We start from the raw sequence: 25,601 nt of genomic DNA on the forward strand, positions 1-25,601 counted from the left end.
TTTCTGTTGTACCAGAAGGAAATAAAGGAAAGCCATCTTTAAGGAACAGATACATCATTCATGTTCTGAACTGCACTGCTGTAACATCACATCCTCACCTAGAGAGTTGTTAATGCTTGTCTTTTTCTTCTCCTCTTTGAAGAACATTAAAAGAATTATAAGAACATTATAAACAATATATAATTGATATAAAGAGAATAAAAATTCCTATTTGGTTGCTGCTTCCAGGTCTGACACTGGTGATGGGCGCCGACCGACCATTCGCCGGGAAGAACATGAAGTGCAAGACTACTGCAATGATGATCATTATCTGGGGGAGCAGGAGTACTACAGTGGAGAGGAATATTATGAAGATGACAGTATGTTGTCAGGAAACAGGTGAAGATATTTGTTAAATAAAAATATTTGTTAAATAAAATTGTGTGTAAAAATATTTTGGTATTTAAGGTACGTAGATGCTAAGGCTTCACTAATCATGTTCACACTGCAAATTCTCTAAAGAAATTAATACTCCACAACTGCTGAAATGGGAAATGATGAGGAGGAGAGTATTCCAAAGATGGAATGTTTCCCTTCTACTGACTACATTCAGTAGCATCTCAAAAATAATCTCCGCTTCTGTCCATTTTTTAAAAAATGTTCAAGTGAAGCTCAGAAGTAGAGGAATTTATTGCCATTTTATCTTAGATCCATAAGTGGATATGCTCAAGTGCCAGACATGCTTAATTCTCCTCCTCCTTCTCCTGCAATATGGGCTACATTCACCAGCTGAATTCTGGCAAGATTGGCACCCTAATCTGCATCCCACTGATTTGCATGAAAGCTAAATTTTACAGAATTCTCAGGTCACTATTTTTTTTTTTGTGTATGATCAGCATCAAGTAACACCCTTTCAAGATCTGATTTTAAACACCAGAATATCCAGAATGAAAGAGGCTTAAATCCATTCTGAGCTTCTGTGCTCTGCACCTTACCCAGGGCTCTCAAGAGAGCACCGCAGGAGTGGAAGAGAGTATTTATTTTATTTTTTAGAGCAGTGTGCAACTGAGATCTTACATTTTTGCCTGTACTGGTAAGAGTAAATTCATTGAAAATACAATATGATTAAAAATTTAACCTGAGAATTGACCTAGTAGAGAAGTATATGCCCTCTCAAAATCCTACAGAAACTGAAGAATAAATCTGAGCTATGCAATTACAGAATGCAGTGTTTAATTCTCTTGCTGGAGAAAAAGTAGAAAATCTTTTAGAAGGAAACAAATTTTGTAACTACTTACAAAAACTCACTGAAAGAATATTTTCTTTATTTTTTTTTTTTTTTAATGCAGGCATAGATATGATTATCACTGTAGATATCACTGCCATGAATCGGATTTTGAGAGACCAAAAGGTTACCATCACCCACATGGGTTTTTTGAGGAAGATGATTCACAGATCTGTTATGATACAAAAAGATCTCCTAGGAGACGGCTGCTACCTCCAACACCACCACGTAAGTACATTAAGGACAATTGCTTTGCAAATCTGAAATAATTCAAATGCAGTCAGACTAATTCCAGTTTAAAAAGGATTTTTTTTTTTTTAACTTGAATTTTAAGCATCTTATTCCAGATTGACATTGGTACTTTATTCTGCTGTCTCAGGAACAATGCTTAAAATTCTGTGTTTCTTCTGAGGGAGAAGATTTTTCAATTTATAGATGGAATTAGCATTGTCAACAGATGTATTTTCCTGATTCTTTAATTTTCATTTCTTCTCTTCCTTATAGCTATCCCTTGGTTTTTCCTTATCTCAAGAACAATATTGCTTTATATGCATTTCTACAAGATGTCATGGTTCTTATCTTGCAATCCTGTCTTTGGACATTCCAGGCCATACTGCAGAGATTAGCAGTGCTAATCCTCTGGTGAAACTAGGCACAGACTCAAAATTCTTGGGTTTGGTCTTTGACCTCTGAGTGCAAAAGCAACCTCTTTTTAAGGCTTTTTCTTGTCTCAGAGATTCTCAAGTGTATTGAGATAATTTTATATCTGAGGTGCAGTCTCAGACTGTTTAAAGCTACAGAAAGCTGTGGGAAAAGGCAGCAGCAAAATATATTTTTATATACTAAACGTAGCATTCTCCAGCAATACTGCCAGTACTGGATCTCCACTTTAGGCACTCATCTCCTTACAAGACTGGGAATGCTCTCTGCTTTTTGGCTTTCTGCCCTTAGGGGGTACAGGGGAAGAATGAGTCTTGCACCACAGAGAGTGAATAACTAGGCTGAACAACAGTGAAGGGTACAGAAAGCTGCTGTCTGTCCTTCAGTGGCAGAAGGGAAACACATCAGATGAGGGAGAGACTTGAAAGGAGGCCCCTGTACATCTTTCTAAAGCCTCTCTGATAACAGAGGAATTTTAAGCCAAAGATGCTTTGTATATCCATTCCACAGATTGCAGGAGAAAACATTTCATATAAAAATTGTCCTGGGTCTGCCCATGAAAATGTTTTGAGTGGAGGGTTAAAGGTTTCCTCTAACTGCAGTCTTGGAGATAAAGTTTTAATGACATTGTTTGGCATTTGTTTAGAGGAAATTATGCTTTGTATCTCACCTACAGGAAACTAGATTAAGGTACTATATAAGATTATTTGATATCCTAGGATAGGAGGACATAGTTCTGATCGAAATTGCATAAGGGTTATTTAGGAAGTCCTTGACTTTCACCAATGTAATGTCATAAGAGCAATCAGTGCCAGACCTCCTGTCATAACCATTTATTTTATATTCAGGAAAAGAGTTGAGAGATTTTAGCAGCTCAGTATCTGAGCAGATTTTAAAAGAATCTCAGATCTATTATTTGCAACCAGTGTATGGGCTGTTTGGCCTCTGGATGAAGCCTTGATTGTCTCACATGAATAAAGAAAAAAGCAAAAAAAAAAAAAAGGCATGCAACATTGCACTAAACAGTTCCTGCTAGCATCTGATTCAGTCCAAGTGAACATAACATCCAGTGCCTTGGCTGAGTACTGCAGTCAGTAAATTGAGCTCTGTGTCAAGCTTTCTGGATGCTTCTATACCAAACTCATCTCCACAGTATTTGAGCAGCTCCCAGAAGTGTACTGAGGAATGACTGAGATTTTCTTTCAGCCTCTTCTCTGCAGAGAAACATGTGCAAAGAAGTGCGTTGTTTTGGATGAAGGGACTTTTTGGGTTGCTTATTATACATTTTGGTGTTGGGACATTTAGCATATTAGGATTAGGAGCTAAGGCTCACATCCCTATATTTGGATTTGCCACAGAGACAAGGGAGAGAGACAAGGTTTGCTTTAGTTGGACAGAATGACCTTGTGGAGGTGCCTGTTTTAGTTCAGGGGCTCTCTGTTAGTATCCAGCATGAAGTGTCTGATGATAACTGTGTGGTGCCATAACTCCATGGCACTTGGAACAGCCAGGTTCTCTCCAGTGTCCTGTCCAGTGCTTGCAGCTGTGAGGGTGGATCTGGATTCCAGCAGCAGTTCAGCATTGAAGCTGGCACAGAGGAATGATACCCACGTGCTCCCCATTATTCTGCAGGTTTTCAACAAGGTCAGCTGAAACATCTCCACATCAGCCAAACATCTTGATTCAGTTCAGATTTCCACTTTTTCCTTTCTACCATGAAAGTGCACATAGCAGCAGAGACTGTGGATGGTTGCTGTCCTAAGCAAGAGAATAAACACCAGGAACTGACAACCTGAGTTGACTTGGATTTAGTTTCACACATTGCATATTGCTTCCAAGGAAGGGCAGATTTCATATTTCCTATGGGAAATCTGGTTTATTAGAATCAAGAGCTTGAAGCCATGGGGAGGAAAGAAGAAAGTCACAGCAGGTTATGGCAAAACTTTGCAGCTGACAGTCTGAGCCAGTCAGCTGCATCAGAGAAGCTTGTTTTCTGAAACAGCTGCTTCCAGTACTGTGATGTTAGGTTCCTTCTATGATATCCACCTTGGACTGCTTTTGCTTATGTGGTTAATCTGTCCTTTATCTTATAACCTGCCACTTGCTTCTATTAGCACAACTTGTTACTTACTGGAGGATCTGTTTTAATTTGTATCACAGCTCACTCATCCTGGAATTCTGGAAATAATAGACTTTGAGGAAAAATCCTTTGTTTTTCTAATGAGTTATGGTTTCCCTGTAGCACACAGACGATCTTCCTTTAACTTCGAATGCCTCCGCCGACAAAGTAGCCAGGACGACATCCCGCTCTCTCCTAACTTTCACCATCGCACGGCTTTGCCACTTCACTTAATGCAACAGCAGGTAAAGTCACACTTTTCCTCAACCAACAGTGCATTACATCTTTCCAGCCTCTACATTGCACTCCTGACTTTCACTGTTGTTTGAAGTGAAACATTTGTTGCTAGACTCAAAGCTTCTGGAACATCGACCTTGTACAAAACAGAGAATGAGTGGCCTGCCCCTTGAACTCTGAGAGTTCACAGAGTCACCATGCCCTAAATTTTGACCAGGACTGCATAATGCAGCAGCTGTCTATTAATGTTTGCCTATCTCAACTCCGTTCGTGACAATTTGCAAGTACAACTCAGACACCTTCTGAGGCTCAATACCCAGCTTGGGAAATGCTGACAGCTTCCTATCCTGTCCTGGAGAGAAGGAATGTTTTTATATTTTGTTTTTTTTTCATATATTCATTTATTTATTTGTTCGTTTGGTTGGTTGGTTTTTGTTCATTTGTTTGTTTAATATATTAATATATTCAAAAAGATTTTGGGATATGAGTAAAATGGAAAAAATACCATTTTGTTGATTCAATTTACCAATTTCAGGCCTGTTCCTCTATTACACATCAGAAAATGTTAACTTTGCATAGCTGCTGCCTAAGGAATTGGTTTGAGCTAACTGCTGAAGTGAGAAATGAGCATGCCTGAGCATTTGAAATCACTAACTTCTAAAATGCTTCCCTTTGCCAGGTGATGGCTGTGGCAGGTCTGGACTCCAGCAAAGCTCATAAACACTCCCCGAGTCGCTCAACGCGTTCCTGGGCCACCCCACCCGCCACCCCTCCCAACAGGGAGCGCTCCCCCTATTACACCCCTCTGATCCAGGTGGACAGGGCTGACTCCACAGAGCACATGAATGGCAGCCTGCCCTCCCTGCACAGGAGCTCCTGGTACACGGATGACCCCGACATCTCCTACAGGACGTTCACCCCAGCCAGCCTGACCGTGCCCAACGACCTGCGGCACAAACACAGCGACAAGCAGAGGAGCGCCGACAGCCTGGTGGAGGCGGTGAGTGCTGCAGGGCCTCTGAGCCAGCCAAAAGTGCCCCTCTGGGCGTTTTGGGTTAACTCTTCAAAGCACAGAATTAAGTCTGGGGCCTCAGGTTTTAGCTTTTATATTTTCTAGATTCTGTGCTGCTTTAGTGTGTGAGCTTCATATTAGGAGACAGTCAGCTGTGTGGGTCTGAGCTTCATATTAGGAGATAGTCAGCTCTCTCCACAGAGTAGAGAAACAAAACAATTCCTTCTCTAGCTGGGCACCAAGGATAACTGGCCCGTATCTCAGGCCCAAGAGCATAAACAATGGGGACTGAAGAGAGAAAAACAAGATGGATGGAACTTCATAAGCTAAATCTCTAATTGGATAGTTAACTCCAATACGCTAATGGACCAAAACTTATAAAAGTGTGAGACCCTGTGACCAGTTGTCCATTTTGGCTTCATCTTGGGTGTAGCCTTGGCTGGACTCTGATGTTGCCCAAGGTGGATCCATTGCAGCCTTCTAATAATCACCTACTTTATTCTTTAGCTCCATCTGTTCTAAGTCAGCCTTCATAGGGCATCAAGTTCACATCAGCTCTCTGAAAATGGATTTTTAGTTTTATAGCCACAAACTGGTTTTAGGTAAAGAGGGGAATTTATTCATAACTGTCGTGTAGTAAAGGATTTCTACTGAATCCAGATCTTCACATTAGTGAGTGATTAATCAGAGAACTAAAGATACTTTAGAATTTTGAAATTTAAGTTTTTTAGATGAGCATCAGTTCTGAAGTATCCTTCCACAATGGCAATAAGGAAGAGATGATGTATATGCCTGTTTTCTCTGTTGTTTCTATAGAAATAAATCTCCATTTTTGCAGTAATCTGAATAAAAGGTCAAAACCTCCATGAATCAGTGTATTAAATGCAGAGAGGAGAATAACAACTGCAAGGATAGATTTGTAGGTGTACTAAAGAATGCTAAGAATTCCCTTTTATATTAAAAAAGATTTGAAGACAAAAGTATGTAAAGCACTTCTTAATTATAGTTAATGTTGTAGCTTCCATCACTTCCTTTCATTTGTGATTTATACAGCACATTTTGTTATGTTTTTGCCAGTGGGAATTCAACATCTTTTTTCCATGTACTCTAAAGTACCGAGAACGTATAAAATTCTGTATTGTTCTAACTGCACCATCTGAGATGTATTAACTGTTGTCTTTAGTGTATCAGCCTGATGATTGATGTTCAGCAAAGAGTACTGCCAGATCTCTAAGGAGAAGTGCCAGCTGTACAGCAGCACTTACATTATAGCACACCACGGTGTTCTTTGGAGACTTTTCATTGAGATTTAATTGTTATTTACCTGTACAGTTTGGCTGTGGGTTGCTCCAGCGATTCAGCATGGGGTTTCTAGTGCTTTCATCAATGAGCAATGCAATGAGCTGTCTGTTGTTCTGTAATTCCACTGAAATTCTCCCTCTCTCCCCTCCCTCTGCCAGGTCCTTATATCTGAAGGCCTAGGAAGGTACGCAAAGGACCCTAAATTTGTTTCGGCTACAAAACACGAGATTGCTGATGCATGTGACATGACTATAGACGAGATGGAGAGTGCAGCAAGTAACCTTCTCAATGGGAATATCAGCAATGGGACCAACGGGGATATGTTTCCAATTTTAAGCAGACAAGATTATGAACTTCAAGATTTTGGTCCTGGCTACAGCGACGAGGAGCCGGAAACGGGACGATACGAAGAAGACTTAGCTGATGAAATGATATGCATTACAAGCTTATAGTATTTAGCAAGGAAAATGTTCTAATAACAGAAAAAGTGCCTCATAGTTTCAAGATGCTAGGCACTAGCTGGAGTGAATGACCAATCCAAGTTTTGTATGAGTGATGTCGCACCTCAAGGAAGCCATAACTAATAAATTTATTATCTCCAGGTTGCCGAAATGTGAACAGAGCTGCAGTAGGTCAAGCCTCCTCCCACGGAATCTTCAGTTCCTCTGTAGGAATGAGGTTCTTTTGAAACCAAGCAGATTGTGACAATCAGTTTTTTGAGGGCTAGAGCAGGATTCTGAGGTGTAATATCTTGCCTGTCTTTCAACCTTGTGCTGCTGTCCTTCCTAGCAGAGCAGGATTTTGTCAGTGACAATGTCTCTATAGGTCTGGCACAGGATTGTGTGGGAAACAGCAACATGAGATGAGTGATGACAACCAATAATGTCATTACCTCAGTGCTCAAAGCATATCAGCTACCCATTGCATATCCATTCTAACATTGTTTTCAAACTTGCCTCCTGATTTCTTTTCTTAATGCTCTTCTAAAATACGATTTGTCACGCTCTACCTGTTAGAGATCGTTGGAAAAAGAAGTTATATAAAGAATAATCCGTCATATGTAACATCAGTTTACATAGGAAAATATCATTCAGATGGTCTGTTTTCTGACTATCATGTTAAGGGCAAAATATACTGGAATAATTGCATTCTTACTAATGCACTTGCAACCAGGTTATAGTAGAATTAGATAAGATAGTTTGCTAAAAATTATATAGTAGAAAATATTGTAAATTAATTGTAATATACAATGATTTGTATTTGTAAAGAGATGTTCTATATTTTGTAATTATTGTACCGTCATTGAACTGCAGCAATATTTATGGACCCTAATTATTGTAACTCTCCACAGAATTCTAGATAGAAGTATTTTTACTTGGAATATATAGACCTATAGCATAAATATTTAAATAGAGCCGCCTCTCAGTGTAAATCTCTTTTTGGGATAAAGTGTCAAGTGTGAACTTGGCAACAGATCAGAATTTTTTTAAATAATTAAGTCAAAAGAATCTCTCTGCAAAAGGGATGCATCATTGACTACTCTGTCTTATACTTGGAAAGGTTAAAAATTTAAACTAATTTCCCTTTTTTTTTTTTTTTTGACTGAAAAAGTAAGCTCTAATTTTATTTTTGTAATAACCCCATGCAAAAAACCCAAAACCTTGGCAAGTTCATGCCAGGGTGTTCCTGGTCATGAGACAAGTGGTTTTGACAAAGTGTAATACCTACATAGTCTAAATTGACACAGAAAATACTTCACAGGTAAACGAAAATACTTTACTTCAGTACTACTTTCTCTGCTTGGAAAGAGAAGAAATGTGATAGTATGATTCTACACAGAACCAAAAACCTTGATATAAAAAATATATTAATTTATTGCCTCTACCTTTCTGTTGTTCTGTGTGTACTATTTCAAAGATTTATTTTTATGCAATCAAGAGAGGGCTTTGATATTGTTCACAATGCAGTAAAACCCTGAAATGTCTTTGAGGCTGAAATGACCTTGGAGGATAATTAAAACACCCCAAAAGCTACTGTCTATTTTGTTAGCACTGGATAACAATGACTTGTTCTAACAAGTTACCTTATCAGGTTTTACCTGTAGTTCCTATGCTAGATAGCAATCCAGTTCACATTTTTACAAATGTGATGTTTAAAACATGTCAATAAACATTTTGTACATAATGACAGTTTCCTATGAATAGCTTACGACTTCCTCTGAAATCGTTCTTATTTCAAATGCCAGGATAAGAACTTAAAGGTTTGTAAATTATTTCTTGACCTACATCATTTTGTATTAAAACAAATGCAAAATGTTCTTCAAAATAAAACTGTGTAATAATTTTATTATACCTGGGAGTCCTTTTACTAATGTTTTTTCACCCAGAAGTTCCAAAGGTTAAATTCAGTTTGCAGTGTTATAAGAACGGAGGGAATGTGTGGAATAGGGTATCAGTCTGCAGTGTCACATCATGCAAGTCTTTTATGACTGGTTGCTGTTAACCACAAAGAAATAAAACAATCAGAGTATTCATGTGCAAAAGGGATTACTACTTCCCTAGAGACAGACCTAGGGAAACAATTAGGAAAATTTGACTAAAATACCCTGAAACATCTAAATAAATTTCCATGCTGTCTTGGGAAGCTCTTGGGTAGGTTACCCAGCAATATTCACTTTGTTACACTTTCCCAGCTCACAGAAACAAAATCTGGGAGGCCAAAATGGAGCTATCCCTGTGAAGTAACAATGAGTAGACTTCAAAGTTCTACCTGCTGTGCTAAACCCACTTCTGATAACCACCTTCAAGGCAACTGACATTAAACTTTAAAAAAAACAGGAGGAAAACAACCTCAGAACTGTATTTTTTCCAGCATGGTCATTTGATAGCACATCAGGTTTGGCAGATTAAGCAGAGTGACAGGATTTTTAATTAGTGCTTTCTCCAAAGAGACAGAAAACAATATGCTGACCTCACTGTGTTTTCCTGCTCTTTGTCCTCAGCCTTTAATAGTGTGATGAGAGACTCTTTAAGGTAAATAAGAAATTTTATGAGAGAACTGTTTGCAAAAATAAACAATGAAGGGAATGTAGTTGCAGACCATATTCTATGTAGTTATTGGCTTAGGGGAGAACATTTGCATAAGCTTCAAAGAATTCTTGTTTGGTTTTACTACAGAAATATGTGGTAACAAGTAATCAATATATGCATAATTACATGTTAATTGGCACCCTTAGAATACTACCAATCATAGTAATTAGTACTAAAAACCTAGAAGTTCTTTCAACAATTTAATCATCATTCATGAGACTCCAAATTTGTTTATATATGTATTTAATGAGAGAATATATTAGTAAATAATTAAACACTGGTGAGTATTCTACAGTGAAGTAAATTCACTGAAAAAAGGAATCTAAAACATATCTTCATATTTGAACAGTGTCTCTTTTTGGAGCTTGGCTGACAGAAAAATTGAGACTAAAAATTATAATAATGTAATAAGATATGCTTGTGTTCTCCCTCTTCATTTTAACTATAGTATAAAAAGTATTGAATTACTTTTATTATTATTTAATGATATATGATATATCTATATTTTCTATAATTTAATATATTTATGCTTTTGTTATTCCTCACAATGCATTTTTACATTTATTTTTTAGAAAATGCATATACCAAGCCCCCTTTTCCAGTGTTTCTATAACTGCCCAACTTGGTTGCAGACTAATTAACAGTGGGCACTTGGCAAGGATTTTAAGGTTGTGGTATACAAAATCTTACATAAATTGAATACAATGCAATTTTACAAAAACTGCTATATTGTGCTGCTTTTAAAAGCACTTCTCATACTGAAACAACTTGAGCTGAAATGTGTGTACAAACGAAATGGTTTTGGTCACCTTTCTTTCTTAATCTCATTGTCCCCAGCCAGAGACCTCCAACTGCCTGGAGCATCTGCAGCAAGCCATTTCCAAGGAGATGCTGGTGTTCTCTCTTGCAGTATCATTGCTGGTCCAAGGCATGCTCGCAGGTCTAGTAATTCTTGAATTAAACAGCTTTTGCAGTTAACTGGTGTTGAACACATAATATATTATCTGTATATTTATAGAATTTATATCTGGGTAGAATTGGGAATAATCACACTGTATTGTTTTGTTCAATAGGTAAAACTGTGGAATTACAACCTGTGTTCTGCAGTCCAGTAAGTGTAAAAGATGGTTAATTGTAGCTGTGAGACTGCCAGTGCTCCACAGGATTTGTTAGAATAACCTAGACCTGTTCTAAGAACCCTTTAGCAGACTTGGCTCTGCTGGAAGTCAGAACAATTTTTAACAGGAGTTCATTATCAGCCACCAGGTACAACACAGGACAAATTAATGGTGAATTGATGCTACTTAAAGATTTCCCCAGGGCAATAAACCCTTCAGCACTGCATCACAGGAGTCTCAGGAGGGAGCCTGAGTGAGGCTGGAATTAGTAAAGCAGCTGCAGCTCACAGCAATGAAGATGTTTAAGTGTTTAGAAGGGGAGGAATCTGCAAGATGTCTGTGGATGGTTAGAGCTGCAAGAAAAGATGATTATGCTTCAGAAGAAATGCCTGATTATCTGATTTCTCAGTGCAGCAATGAGCATGAGACACATGCATCCCTAACCTTGCTATTTACTCCTTGTTTTAGAGCTTGGCATAGCAGCAGAGAGGTCTGTGCACGTTCAGTGGTGAGTTGTGTAAGCCAGTGGCTAGTTAATCCTCTGCAGTTGCATAATAACAATTCCCATCTTGCATGCCTGGAGTGGAAAGCCACATTGTAAATCTGCAAATGCAGGAATTTCAGTGTCTCATCTTGCCAAACTGCCTCCCTTCTCAGCTGCACAGAACTCTGGTAAGTCTCACCAGTGTATATAACTTAAAATATCCTTATCCTTTATCCAAATGACACTAGAACTTCCTGAATACCCTTAAAGAAAAGTCTCACAAGCATAAGTGTTGAGAAATAATTATTTGCCATTAGGAGGTACATAATGGCAAATGGAGGTACATAATACACAGTCCATGCTTTTCTCAAAGAGTTCACCAGAGGAATTGTCTCCTTAACTCAGCTAATCAATCACCTATGGTGTGAAATGTTCTTGTTCTTCCCCTCATTTCAAAAGACTGTATCACATACATAGAAAGGGTTTACCTGTCTCCCTTTGGAGCAGTTCACTGCTGTCATCTTCCATCTTCAGAGGTTTTGTTTGTGCTTATGCAGGTGCTCTGAGGAATTAAGTCCTTTCCTTCAGCAGAGCTTCCAGACAGTGCCTTACAGAGAGCAGCACCAGGTACAAGTATCTGCCTTAAACATCTGCAGTTGTCCCTCCAGCCAACATCTGAGTCAGCAAGGTTTTCTACAGTCTGTTAAAATTGTGTAAATTCCAATTTTTTGCTGAAAAGGTGTTTATTCTCTTTGCCACAAGTCCTGAGCAATCTTAGGCTACAGAAGATTTTACTTTATGATTTGACATCTGCTTAGTCAGAAGTTACTTTGGAATAATTAATAAATACAAAATAATCAATGGAATAAATTTCCTTCAGTGAGTTCCATTTTTTTAATCAGTATCTGAAAGTTAGTTTGACAACAAAAACAGCCATGAAAGCTCAAGTATCTAAATTTACACATCTGAAAATTAAAAAAGCATAGATTTAAGTCTTAACTAGAATGTAGCAATGGTTCACTGAATAAGATATTTGCCTTCTAATTAAAAAAGACCTCTTCCCATATCATCAATATCTGACCTTATCTGAGTAATGTTTCATTTTAAATATAGTTTGGTTGTAATTTTTCTAAATAAAATTTGAGTGATAGCAAGGCACCATTCAGAATATTTACTGATAAATATTTTTTGCAATCATCTGAGCAAAGACCAATCACTTTAAGGATATTTTACAAAGTGCAGATCTCGTACTGCTAGAGTGGTAAAACTACATCAGCTTAAATTGTGAGCAGAATTCTACTAAGCACTTTGTGAACAAAATAAAAACAAACAAAGAGGAATATGAATTTTCCAGTAGATTTTTATAAATTTCAACTCCAGTTCTGCATTTTTAGAAAACTAACTTGTGATAAATACACTGTATGTCTTCTCCCTGCATGCTCTACAGTTAGAGGCTGCTGAGCTTAGTGAAGTCTGACTTTGAGTGGGATTTGTAAACCATGCATTCCTTTCATAAAGGAAATGTTTCTCATGTTTGACAAATCTGAGCACATTCAGGTTCCTCCCTTTCCTATGAATTCTGATACAAACTAATTCAGCTCTTGAATTTGAAATTCCATAAGTGCCTGCATTTGCTTGACCATTCTCTGCAGGCTGTGGTGATTACTGACTAGCTATTTTCCTGGGTAACATTCTCATAGCAGTTAAAATTCTTCAAATAACATAATCATTTTCAAAACAGCCCACAGTAATCTCTTCCATTCCTCATGCAGTCACATGGTATTTCTGGCTGATGTGTACAACCATCTTGTCATTGAAAAACAGCTTTTCTTCAACAGAAAATTTGAATTTACCACAAAAGGTCATATTTAACTAAATTTGTGATTCTTGGAGTGTTCTGCACAGAGCCAGGAGTTGGACTTAATGATCCTGATTGGTCCCATGAAACTCAGCATATTCTATGATTCTAAAAAAGGAACTTAAGCCAGCTGATTAAAAAAAACCCAGTAGGTAGTATAATACCAAAAAATTATTCAAATTAATAGTTATTTTAATAGGATATGTTATTTTGCATGATATTTATCATGCTGGCATATTTAGTATGAGATACCAACATGCAGATGAAAGCCTAAATAGCAAATTATATGAAAGGATGAGAATATTTATCTCTGTGTTTCCAAGGTCTTGGGTTTATACACAGGAACATTCTTCTCCTGAAGTGATGGCAGGCCCTTAATTATATCTGCAGCTTTCTCTGCTATCATGATAGTTGGGGCATTCAAGTTTCCAGTGACAACACTGGGCATTATTGAAGCATCAACTACTCTCAAGTTTTCAACACCAATGACTTTTGTTTGGGGATCCACTACAGCGGTGCTGTCTGAAGGCTGACCCATTTTACAGGTGCAGGAAGGATGATAAGCAGTATCAGCCTTCTGCCTTATGAAAGCATCTATTTCTTTGTCAGACTGAACATGATTTCCTGGTTGAATTTCAGGCCCACGAAATTTTTCAAAAGCTTTCTGAGCAAAGATCTCTCTGGTCAACTTGACACACTGGCGGAATTCCCAAATATCTCTTTCTGTAGAGAGAGAAAATAAGAAAATTGTAAGTACACATTTAATTTACCAATATAAACAGAATGCAAAACAGAAAAAAAGCAGCATTGAGGAAAAAAAACTGGAAGGAAAGTATCTCACTTTGCTGAAAGCCATGATAAAGCAGAATATTTTTAAAGTCACAGATATTTATATCCACTGTGAACAAAACTGTTGCTTATATTGCACTAGCCCAAAAGGAAAGATGTGAAGTATGAGGAATTGCATTTTATCTTGCTTTACCCACTGTCTAGGAAAAAGGAAAACAGTCTCAGCACAAAGAAGCAAAAGAAATTAATTCCTTCACAAGCAGAGGTGGTGATGAAACAAACAGCAAGACACAGCAGATACTGAGAATTCTGACTTCATCCCCAGCAGGGAATTCTTTCTAGCTTACACAGTGCTTTGCACAATCCCCTCTTTTCATACTAGTTGACTTCTATAAATGAGAAATAAGTAACAGTATACCAACCAGCACTTCTGAACTGGTGTTGAGTGGGTACAAAAATCAGCTCCTGAAACAGGCAGGAAATAAGCTGACAGAGCAAGGAGAGGCTGCAGTTACCTGTTGAGAGGTAGTTGGGCTCAATGATGGGGTGGTCGTTTGGGTCTGAACTCTTCAGCTTCAGCCAGCCCACACTTGTGCTCCTCATGGGTCCCACATGGACCTGCAACACCCAACACAATCCCACCAGGTCTACTTCCAAATTCAACATGGCTGTTTTGGGGCTTTTTTTTGGTTTTTTTTTGCAATTTAGACAGAGTTTACAAACTCAGCAAATATAAACATTACCCAGACATGGAAAATGGAAAATGTCTGGTTAATGTTTATATTAACCAGACATTATATATATATATATATGTTAATGAAAAACATTAACAGTGGAAACTATTATTGAACATTTTTCCATTTTATATAATTTATTTTGTAAATATGTAATTCCATTGCAGGGAGCAAATATGCCTGTCACATCAACTCACAGCTGTTCTTTTTATTTAAAATACAACCGTTCCAATTTAGTGGTATCAGAGCTCTCTAATACAATCAGCAACTGGACCAAATTACTGTGTCTCTGAAGAAAAGAGATTAGCAAGGAAAAGCATGTACATTCAGTGACAGTTTGCCAGAATTAGCACTCAGAGTTTTGGATCAAGATGATAGTCTAAAAAGGGGCTTGGATTTGTGCCAGTGAATAAATGAGTGTTTCTATACATTTTCACTAAAACCTTTCTCTCAACTGCAGTGGAACAGTTTTGTTCCATTGCAAAATTGTGTCCTAACCCACAGCACAAGGGCACTTCAGTAGAGTGAACACTTCATTCAATACTGGCCTTCTTTCCCAGAGATAAAAGCTAACTTAATTTTGGTGGCAATATCAAATAACAAGGCTGTGTTTTCTCCCCAGTGAAGGAGGTTAAACAGTCTATTTCATATTAAACTGATCACAGTATTTTTCAGTATATAGCCAAATTATCAACATTTATAATGGAGCATAACCCTCCTTGCTAATGGCTACAAAGTCTTACTGGAGCATTCTCTCTGACTCACCTGGTAAGCTTCCATTGTGGAAGCAACCCGGCCGTGGTCAATCACCTGGGAAGGGAGGAAGTGGAACTGAATGTCAGGGTGAGGAACCCCGGGTTCACTCCGGATGAAACCACCAGATTCCAGGTGGGCAGTGGCTCCCTCACCTAGGGAGTGTAAAGGAGGGAGAAGATGCCATGAAAATACCTCCAAAGAGCAACAACTCCACTTGTTTTTAACCTGTAGATGCACTACCAGGAATAATTAATTTGTGCAGCATCAGTTGTAAGGAATGCCAATTCATTATTAACATCTTGTAGTTTAGGAATCACTTTCATCTGCTTTTTAATTCCTGGATAAATGTAAATATGCATAACTTTGGAAATCCCACTGATCTGGGAATGGGAGGTTCCAGTTCTCTCCCTGTAACTGGCAGGCCAAGGCTCTGACTCCAGAAGCAGATTTGGATCCTAACAGGTGTGGAGGGAACTGGCTGCACATCCTGATGTGCCTGCACTGCTCACTCTGTGACGTGCACTCCAGTTATCCCATCAGTCACATGGAACAGGCAGAGCCATCCACAGTGCCTGCCCTGAAGGGGAAGATGAAAGCCCTGCAATGTGCCTTATGTTATTTTCACTTCTATGTAAGTTAGCCCTCAATATCTACTTGCATGGTAAAAAGCCACATATACTCGGAATAAGTTGCCAAATAATACAAAATTCAGCTAGTTATGTAGAGCTCAACTTTGGCCAAGCTATTTGGCTGCCAACAAGGATTATATTTACTGACTCCTTTTAAGCTGCAACTTATGACTGAGGTACTGTAAAATCCATGTGTCATTCTAAGGAAAGTCGATTCACATTTCCTTGGAGGGCAAAAGGATTCTGATCAGAGCAACAAACTAATTCTTTTGAGACAGTTATACAGAAATCAGTCCAACAGTATGTTTTTATTGACATCACGTTGATTTAAAATAAATATTTTCTCCATCTTTTTTGCAATAGCTTTTCTTAGTAGCACTGATTTTTAAATGTAGAATTTTTATTTGCATGAGATTTAGAGATGTTAATAATAACCTCCTTCATTACCTAAGATACAAATACTTTAAAATATTCTGGTATAGAAGGAAAGAAACAGTTCAAATCCATTTGCAAATTCCAGTTATTTCTCAGAGCATGAAAAGGATTATATATTAAGGCTCCCAGCCTATAAAACTCACAGATAAAAGGCTGTCATAATTCTAAATCAGTCTGTGGTAGAATGACTGCAGACTTTGCTTCATACCTGTAAATTTCCAAAGCCATTCGAGACCAATCCTCGCCATGTTCAGTGGCTTTTGTGCACTATACAGAGTAATAGGTTTGGTGCACTTTTGCTGGACATACACTTCTAAATGGTCTTGCAGGTTCTGGCCTACTCCTGCAGGGGGTAGAAAGAGGGGAGGGAGAAGAAAGTGAGAAGAAAAAAAAGTTATTTCACACAGAAAGATTACCCACCATGCTTCAAGCAGAGAACATCTTAAATGGGAACTAAACCAAGTTCTTACAAGGGCAGTGGTGCCACAGACCAAGGCCATGAGTCACATCAGCCTTTTGGTCATGTCAGAATAAGGTTTTACATAAACATAACTAGAATGAAAATAGTTACATATATAACTAGAATAATAATACTATTTGCATGCATAACTGGAATGAAAATAAAGAGTTAAATGGCAGATATATCAGTTGTTTTAAAATTGGCACTGCTTTTAAATACTGTGCTAACTTCTTTAGCTTTAAGGAAAAGTTCCTGTTATTCCTTCTGTGTTTGAATATTTGTGACAGTGGGAGTTTACACAATGTGTAGTGGATCAAAACTAATTCAAAACTCTTAATGACAAGTGTGTTGCCTAATTATAAAAATATGCCTTCAGAAAGGCATTTTTCACTGTCAGATGTGGTGAAGAAAGAGTAGGAGTTTGTTGCTTAGTTCTAAAATCAAAGCATGTTTCCACTGATTTGTATAAAATCAATACATCTTTCCACGTGTTTTCAACATGTGTTTCTGTCTACACAACTTGACATAAAGAAAAGTCTGTTTCATGATTAATTTAATTTAATGGTCATTCAGTGGCATCCACAGGAAGAAGACAGAAAAAAATTTACCAGGAAGATGGCAAACAACAGGGATCCCCAGTTTTTTTAGATCATCTGCATTTCCAATTCCAGACAACATAAGCAGCTGGGGAGAATTTATGGCACCTCCACTTAAAATAACTTCCTTATTGGCAAAAACCTAAAAGGAAATGAGCACAAAAGCCCTAAGATTATAAAGGCTGAGCTGAATGCAAGCAACATCAGGGGCTGCTGTTTGAATATGCTGTTCTGATCCAGATTAGACACCCTTCCCTCACATTTTCCTCATTTCACTTTATTCCTGTCTTGTCAGAATTTTCCACAGAGAGAACTAATCAAGCTTTTGCTTTGATCATTCCTGTATTTATTCCCATCCTTACAATCCATTCAAAGTGTATGGCACAGAAATATTCAGCTCCTGTCCTTGCCAGGGGAATAGTACCTGTGGCACTCAGATCAGGCAGCTAAGCTTCTCTGCCATTTTCTGTAACCCTTTATAAATTACAACTGGAACTCCTAAGGAAGATTTGGAATTCAGACATGGTAGCTCAAAAGTTCTTCAGAGCTTTTTTAATTCAGCCAAGGCTAAGGTTTGATTTCTTAGCTCATGGTAGTCCTCAAAAGCACCCCCCCACCATTCACTAAAGCACTACTGATAAAATAGTAGCAGGCATGGACTGAATTTTGTTTTGCTGTCAGTCTTTTCATCAAATGGTTTGGTCTGAGCCCTGAGCTGGTCATGACACAGGCTGCTAAATTATTACTCTGCCTTTGACCTGAACTTTTAACAGATTAGCATGGAACGCACATTAACTGGGAACCCTGTCCTTTTTGAATGACACCTCAGCTATGCAGAAAGATGGCAAAATGTTGCTACAGTAACATCCAAGTGTAATAGTAATAAAAAGCATTTTCACACTGTTAATCCAATATGGCCAACAGATGGCCAGTGCTGTCACCTTTTATTTGTTACTGCTTTGCTCTGGGCAATCAGTAGCATGGTGAGACTAACAAACACCATATCAGAGCCTGGTGAATCAATACTTAGAGCTCTATTTTGCATGTTATACAAACTTAACTACTTATTTACATGTTCAATGGAAGACACAGAACTGGTAGCAGTTTGTTCAGAGCAGCATTCAAATGATGCTTGCTCAGTCTAAACCCCCTGCAAAGTCAGCACTGTAGCTATTCCTAGCCCACACAAAGCTTTTCATAATGTCTCAGCTAACATCCTAAGAGGAAAAAGTGACTGATGCACTTTTGTTTGAGTTAGTCTATAATACATTAAAGCATTTTCATCCTTTATATGAAAGATGAAGTAAAAATATACTTTTCTACTTGATTCTGAACTTAAAAACTCCAGGAATGTTCAGTCTACCTTTCCTACTTTTACTGGAGTCCTGGGAGATCTCTAGGACTTCAGTGTTAGACAAATAACAAGTCATTGGCTGGTGAATATATTCTGAATAACTTTTGAATCAGGTTTGATGATCTTTTCATTTTGCTGATGACTGATGTAAAAGAGATTATATCTAAAATAGACTGTAAAAACAAAAACACTTTAGTCAATTGCTTCATCTTGATGGTCATAATGCAATAAAATTATTAGTTCTTCCACCCAGACACTTATAAAATTTTCCAGAAAGTAAAAGCAGATACTAATCCTGCAGTTTTGATGCTGGGGGAGGGAGGGGAGGGGGAAAGAAGGAAGGGAAATACTTTGAAGGTGTATTTTGTACAATACATGATATAAACATATTCTTCACTATGCAGAATTCATGCATATATTAGTATGTATGAAAATTCATAGCAATTGAAGAATTTTGCAATTAAATGGTCCAGTACTCAGAAAGTCTTTGATCATGTGTAATTGGGTTTTCAAGAATTTCTTCAACAAAATTGAACTTGATAATGGCACAAGAACAGCAATTAGAGGTACCATTAACACAGAAATGTAATAGCTTATGAAATCAGTTAAAAGTTCTGCAACTGTTGTTTCATATTGGTAAAATTATTTGCAATCCACTTAGAAAGAAGCAGGTTTGATCTGTGCTTTAGAAAATCAAAGAATATTATACTGCATTTTAACTTCTGGCAGGTGCTCAGTCACAGAACTTGTCTGCTGAATTTTATAAGGGTTGCTCAACTCAAACCACCAAGATCTGTACTCAGGTCTCTCTGGGATATTATTATTACACTTGGTAATTGTTTTATGGTCCTTTGTGACCAAAGACGTTAGGTTATTAGCATACAACCCTCTTTTGGGCAATATCCTGGTTACAGACTAATCCATAATGTGCTGTTAAGGGAAGTGAGGATGGTTTGGGTCTTACAGAGGTCAGTGGATTGAAAGAGGCATAAAATGAACCCATTATCCAGAGTTTTGTAATAACAACTCAGGCTTCCTTCCACACAATCACATTTTCAGCGGGAGTTGGACTGAAAGTGAGAAATATTCATTCCACAGCCAACCATAAGGCAAGATTCGTCATCTATCCCTCGAGCAATTCAGATTTCAGTATCTGGCTTTTCCAGATTTTCTCCTGCCAGAATTGTTTCTCAGAAACATCCCCTTGCAGCACTCTGGTCAATGTGCTGGGACAGGGCACGGTTGCACCATAGGCTCCACTCTTACACAACACTCTGTGGAACATCAAGTTATGGCTTGTCCCCTCAGCACTGGCAGATGGAAATGTAATGATGAAGTAATCTCTAAATCAATACAACTGGAATATATAATTTACTGTAAAATAACTGACAAGGAATCATATATTGTATGAAACAACATGACCTCTAGAAAAGAGAACATTTTGTACAGTAAAGTGCCATTTTTATTAGACTTTAAAAAAAAAAAATATAATTTAGCTTTGATTCATACCTCTCATACTGAAAATCGAAAATCTCTTACCTTTTTCTTTTGCCCATTTTTCACATACTCAATACCAATGCATTTTGTTCCTTGGAACAAGATTTTTGTTACAAGTGTCTTCTCTGCAACTGAGAAATTTGGGCGTGATATGGCTGGGCGAAGATAAGCACTAGCTGTGCTCCATCTTTGACCTACAATGTATATTTACATTAAACATCAAAACAGTCATGCTCAGTATGCTTCAGATTTTGGCCAACAACCACCAGGATGCCTACAGAGGGAAAGTCTTCGCAGAGTTTATAGAGTTCAAAGCAAATGTGATTTGATATAATAATTAAAGAAATTATGAAATTATTTTAACATAAAAAATTTCACAATGACATAATTTAACTTAATCAGGACTTTTCTACCAACGCAACTTGCAGTGAAGTACCCAGCACATTGGTAGCAAGCTGCTGAGAGATGAACAGGGTGTAAATACAGAGTGCCATAGCTGGGCAGTAACCTAAACACTCAAATGGCATTCAGTGCAGATTATACGTCCGTATTTCAACATTATTTCTGGGTCAGAAATAGGAATTACTCGAGGACCCCTTTCTGGTTTACCTTGGTGTATAGTCATGTCCATCCAGCCGAAGCCTTCCTGCTGGTAGCCATTCATGTCATCCGTGAAGGGATACCCGGCTTGCTGGGCAGCCTCCAGGAACGCCTGATGGAGAGGATGGTTCGTTTTCCCTCTCGACACGTGCAGGGGGCCATTCCCACCTCGGTACTGATCCGGCCCCAGTTCGTGCGTCTGGGCCTTCTTAAAATAGGGCAGGCAGTGCTCATAGTCCCAGCCCAGAGCCCCCTGCCTGCTCCAGCGGTTGTAATCCTCGGCGTGCCCGCGGATGTAAACCATGGCATTGAGGGAGGAGGAGCCGCCCCACACCCTGCCCCGGGGCCAGTACATCACCCGGCGGTCCATGTGCCGCTGCGGGGTGGTGTGGTAGTACCAGTTGTACTTCTCATCGCAGAGGTTGTACGTCAGGGCAGCAGGCATGTGGATCTTCCACATCAGCCTGGTACTGCCCAGCAGGGTGTCCTTAGGGCCCGCTTCCAAAAGCAGCACGGTGCTGTGGGGGTCTTCTGTCAGCCTGTTGGCCAGCACACAGCCCGCTGATCCAGCCCCCACAATGATGTAATTATAAGAGTTTGTCTTTTCAGAGCTCAGTTGGGATGATGCACGTGAAATTGTGAATTGTCCTTTGGTGCCGAATGTATTCTTTAATGTGTGTGCTCTAAACGGGCTTCCTGCTACTTTGCACACCACAGCACTGTGACGTTTAAATCCTTTCATTAAATATGACATCTTTACCGATGGTCACTCGTGCAGAATTTCTGACAAAAATCCAGTGCTCTACCCTAGGAAAAAACCCAAAGATACTAATTAAAATGTAAGCATTACTAGCCTAAAATGTCAGTCATTTTCAGGTGACAGTAGTACACTTTACCCATCTGCACTATCCAAAAAGTTAACAACAATGGCAATAAACAGGTAAACATTTACTGTCTAATTATTCTTTTAGTGCAGTCTACGCAGCATTCAAATGCACTATCCTATATTATATGTAGTCTGAATTTGATGTGCTTCTGGTTCCTGAGACAGATGAAAATTTTCAAGTATTTGCCAAACCCAGAAGAGGCAGAAACTTTTCATTCCTTGCAGTCTCTCTCTATACACCCCTAACAGGCAAGAATTTAAGAACAACAATTTCAAAAACTTCCCTGTGAGTCTGTGACAGTGATATCACACACGGCAATTCACAATGGAAACTATGAGTATGTTCACTGCACATTCTGCCAGAGAGTGTCTCCACAAAACAAATGTGTAAAAAACTCATTTCCAGCTATCCCTAAGGTGAAAACTGCTGGATTTGCAGGTGTCTTCTAACACAGGGAAAGGCAAAATCTGTTCATCTGTGCCTTTCTACCTTGCTACTAAACCCAGATCCTGCAAGAGTACTCTGAGTACAGTTATAGTCTAATGCCACCAGCTCCTTAGGCTGAGTAAGAATGGCAAGTGTTTTACTTTCAGAGAAGCCTGTGAGCCTTGGAAGTACCACAGGTTTAGCTCTGTGTTGTGCTGGTTTGGGCACAGGGACTCAGTGCCAGATTTTCTGTGTGTCACAGGTACTGATCCTGCTGGCCAGCCTGAAGAGGTTTCTCCTGCTCCCTCCTCTTGAAACCATTCCTTCTGGTCTAAACAATTAGTGAAGTGGGGTGTTCTTGGACTGTAAATAACATTTCTCCCTGGCCCATGACTTCTGTCTAAGCTGTTGTTCTGTATTCTAGAGACAGCAACTTATCCAGAGTCCATTGCACTTATCTCTTCCAGCAGTGCCCAACTGAGAGAGATAAGCAGGAATTGTCCTGAATCCTCTGTAACAAAATTAGGTGTGAATTGCTGCTAAATGTTAAATATTTTCCATGTAAATTTCAATTTTATACACACTCACTTGCAAAAGTATGTTCCTTTACTCTTGGGAAACAAATTGGAAGAAGCATAACTCTGAGATCTCTTAGGAAAACTTGTAATAAACTTGTTTGGGGCTGTACAAACCCCAAAACTTCTGAATGAACAACTAACCATGGATAACAATTTGTCCTCTAAAGAAAAAAAAAGAAAAAAAAAAAAAAAAGATGCTGGGGATATCTCTGAGCCTAAAGTTCACACAGCTGATTCTCCTCACATGTATAACTTGAAACTGTTCCCAGCTGAAGATGGGGATGTGTCAGGTTTTTTTTTGCAGGTGAAGTCAATTAAAGGATTCTTTCTTGAAGAAAAAGGTTTATCAGCTTCTTGTGATGCAGCAGAGGATGCAAAGGTAGGGAGGTTTTTACTTGTGTTGGTTGTGAGGAAGAGGGTTATGGTTTTTCAATGCCTGTGTTTAACCTGCAGAACTGGTGGGCCACCAGTTTAGGGCTTTACTGATCTAGGAGCACCAAATTGGTGAGGGGGTTGATAGAATATGGGCCTGGGCCCTGATAATCTGGGAAAGATACTCTGTCCCAGTAGGGAACTATAGTCTTGTGGCCAGCTCTTCTAAATGTTGCAGTGGTTTTCTTGGCATTTTGTTGTTGTTTTACTTCAAACGAAACAGGACTGGCAGAATAACACCTGAGGGAATTTTTATCTTGTAAAGAGAGCTGGGAGTGAAGTCAGTCAGCAGTGTCCTGGCCATAACAATCAAGTGACTTTGGCAGTCAGTGTGTAGATGATTCACAAACCTTGGTGCTTTTGAGTTCTGAAGTGCAGAGGTCAAAAATTAAGTCAGTCTAATTTAATTTAAATCTAGCACACATGTTTTGATGGAATGGATTAAAAGACTAGTTTCAATGGAGTAAAAGACTAGTTTCAATGCACAATTCTTTTTGCCATATTGATTCACATCCACTCTCTTCTTTCTGTGGTCCCTCTGCACGAGCAGTATCCTACCCCATTTCTTCTAAACTTATCCTGAAACAAAAAGGAGAGTGCCTGAAACACCCCCTGTTCTGTTGACAGAGGAGAAATAAGAATATTCTCTCTGGCAGATGGAAATCATGACCCTCTCCCAGAGATGTTCACAGCCCAGACAACACATAATGTAGTGGAACAATGGGGCATTGTCAGGACGTTATCCCTTCATCTTACCACCGAATGCTGCCAGGCCTGACTGTGTAAAGGGCAGGAGGAAGAGCTCCTCAGGCTAAAGCAGATCTCACTTTTTGTTTTGTTTTTCCCTGCTGCAGGCTGTGTAACAGGTTCAAATGTATCTGCCGCAAAATGTTTCGGACTAACTTCATTCCTGCTAGGGAGAAAGTTCATTCACTTTCAAAAACATCGCGATGAGTTTCATTTCCAGGGCTGAAAGTGATCAAGCTGACTTACCTCGCCGCTTCCTCCTCTGTGCACAAGCGTCTGTGAGCTCCGGCGGGTCCGGGCTGCCCGCGACCCCGCTCTGGGGGCTCCCGAACCGGACCGGGACCGCGGCCGCTGCCGCCCGAGCAGGAGGGAGATGGGTCTGTCCCGGTCCCGTCCGAGCTCGGGGCACCCACAGGCCGCGTCTGTCCCAGCCCAGGCCGGGGAGGCCGCTTGTGCGTAGGGGCTGCCGCCGACCCCGGGCAGCCCAGCCCAGCCCGGCGGGCGGAGCGCAGGGTGGTCCCTGGAGCGAGGGGGCCCCGGCGGGAGAGTCCGCGGGGAGGCAGGGCAGGAGCGGGGCTGGGGCTTCCCCCCGGAATGCACCCTTCGGCCGCTGTGCGGGCTGTGCAAGAGCGGCTTCGCCAGGGCGGAAAGCGCCCAGAGGGGCAGCGGGCGAAGTCCTCGGCCTCGCTAATCCCGCCGGAGTCCCCGGGCGGCTGCGGTGCCAGGTCCGCCAGAGCCACCGGGACAGCTCCGCCAGGCTCCCCCGGGACAGGGCTGCCAGCTCCGCCAGTGCCACTGGGACAGCTCCGCCAGGCTCCCCCGGGACAGGGCTGCCAGCTCCGCCAGGTTCCCCCGGGACAGGGCTGCCAGCTCCGCCAGTGCCACTGGGACAGCTCCGCCAGTCTCCCCCGGGACAGGGCTGCCAAGTCCTTCGCGGAGCTCCGGGGCACGGGGCAGACCCAGCCCCGCGCTGAGGCAACCCCACTCCGCTCCTTGCCGAAGCGCTCCAAGTTTTTCACTCCGCTCTTAGCGGGGCGGAAAAAACGGTTTTCCCACCCTTGGCTGCAAAAACGCTTTCAGTGAGAGAAGTGAGAGGTGCAAGGCGGCTGGGGATGAAACCCCATGTGTCCCCACTCCGTGCCCGTGTCTCGCTCCGTCCCGGCGCTGACGGCAGGCATCTCCGTATGACTGAGCGCTGGGCGCAGTGATCGAAGGCAGCCTCTGAAAGTTGAGCTGGAACTTGCAACTGAGGGCTTCGCTTACGATCCTTTCCTGTGCAATGCCTTTAATTGCGATCCTTACCTGTGCAATGCCTTTAATTGCGATCCTTACCTGTGCAATGCGTGCTGCCAGGAGAAAGCCCTGGTTTGAAGCGAGAGCAGCAAAGGCGCTGTCCCGCCGGGCCTGCCTGTGTTGACTTGATTCGTTCGCTCAGCAGTGACGACGTTCGGGTTTGGTTGTATCACTGAAAAGTGTGTGTTCAGTCATAATTCTGAACAGTTTCCCGCTGGGTATGCAGAAGAACTAATAATTCCACA

General features: G+C 40.2%; 2 protein-coding genes across 4 annotated transcripts in view; one reads left to right on the forward strand and one right to left on the reverse strand.

Moving 5' to 3' along the window:
• The window catches only part of CACNA1D (calcium voltage-gated channel subunit alpha1 D), a 166,635-nt gene extending 157,692 nt beyond the window's left edge, over positions 1–8,943 (forward strand). Inside the window, exons 43-47 of the mRNA XM_059856934.1 lie at positions 229–378; positions 1,329–1,492; positions 4,167–4,288; positions 4,960–5,280; positions 6,753–8,943. Of these exons, the coding sequence (XP_059712917.1) occupies positions 229–378; positions 1,329–1,492; positions 4,167–4,288; positions 4,960–5,280; positions 6,753–7,046 (1,051 nt within the window). The 3' untranslated portion in view covers positions 7,047–8,943. The remainder of the gene's footprint in view (positions 1–228; positions 379–1,328; positions 1,493–4,166; positions 4,289–4,959; positions 5,281–6,752) is intronic.
• Positions 8,944–12,151: 3,208 nt separating this feature from the next.
• CHDH (choline dehydrogenase) lies at positions 12,152–25,527 on the reverse strand. 3 transcript variants are annotated; one of them, XM_059856388.1, is made up of 9 exons: positions 25,396–25,519; positions 24,073–24,226; positions 21,003–21,800; positions 20,436–20,587; positions 17,555–17,684; positions 16,695–16,829; positions 15,432–15,574; positions 14,448–14,550; positions 12,152–13,866 (listed from the first exon to the last, which is right to left on the reverse strand). In XM_059856388.1, exons 3-9 carry the CDS (start codon positions 21,745–21,747, stop codon positions 13,448–13,450), a joined length of 1,827 nt encoding a protein of 608 aa, XP_059712371.1. In that variant the 5' UTR covers positions 21,748–21,800; positions 24,073–24,226; positions 25,396–25,519; the 3' UTR covers positions 12,152–13,447. The 3 variants fall into 3 exon arrangements, with proteins under 3 accessions (XP_059712371.1, XP_059712370.1, XP_059712372.1); XM_059856387.1 differs by lacking the exon at positions 24,073–24,226 and having other exon boundaries at positions 25,396–25,527; XM_059856389.1 differs by lacking the exons at positions 24,073–24,226; positions 25,396–25,519 and adding an exon at positions 24,310–24,453.
• Positions 25,528–25,601: the final 74 nt, after the last annotated feature.

Source organism: Haemorhous mexicanus, chromosome 11, assembly GCF_027477595.1.
Source record: "Haemorhous mexicanus isolate bHaeMex1 chromosome 11, bHaeMex1.pri, whole genome shotgun sequence".
Classification (NCBI taxonomy): domain Eukaryota; kingdom Metazoa; phylum Chordata; class Aves; order Passeriformes; family Fringillidae; genus Haemorhous; species Haemorhous mexicanus.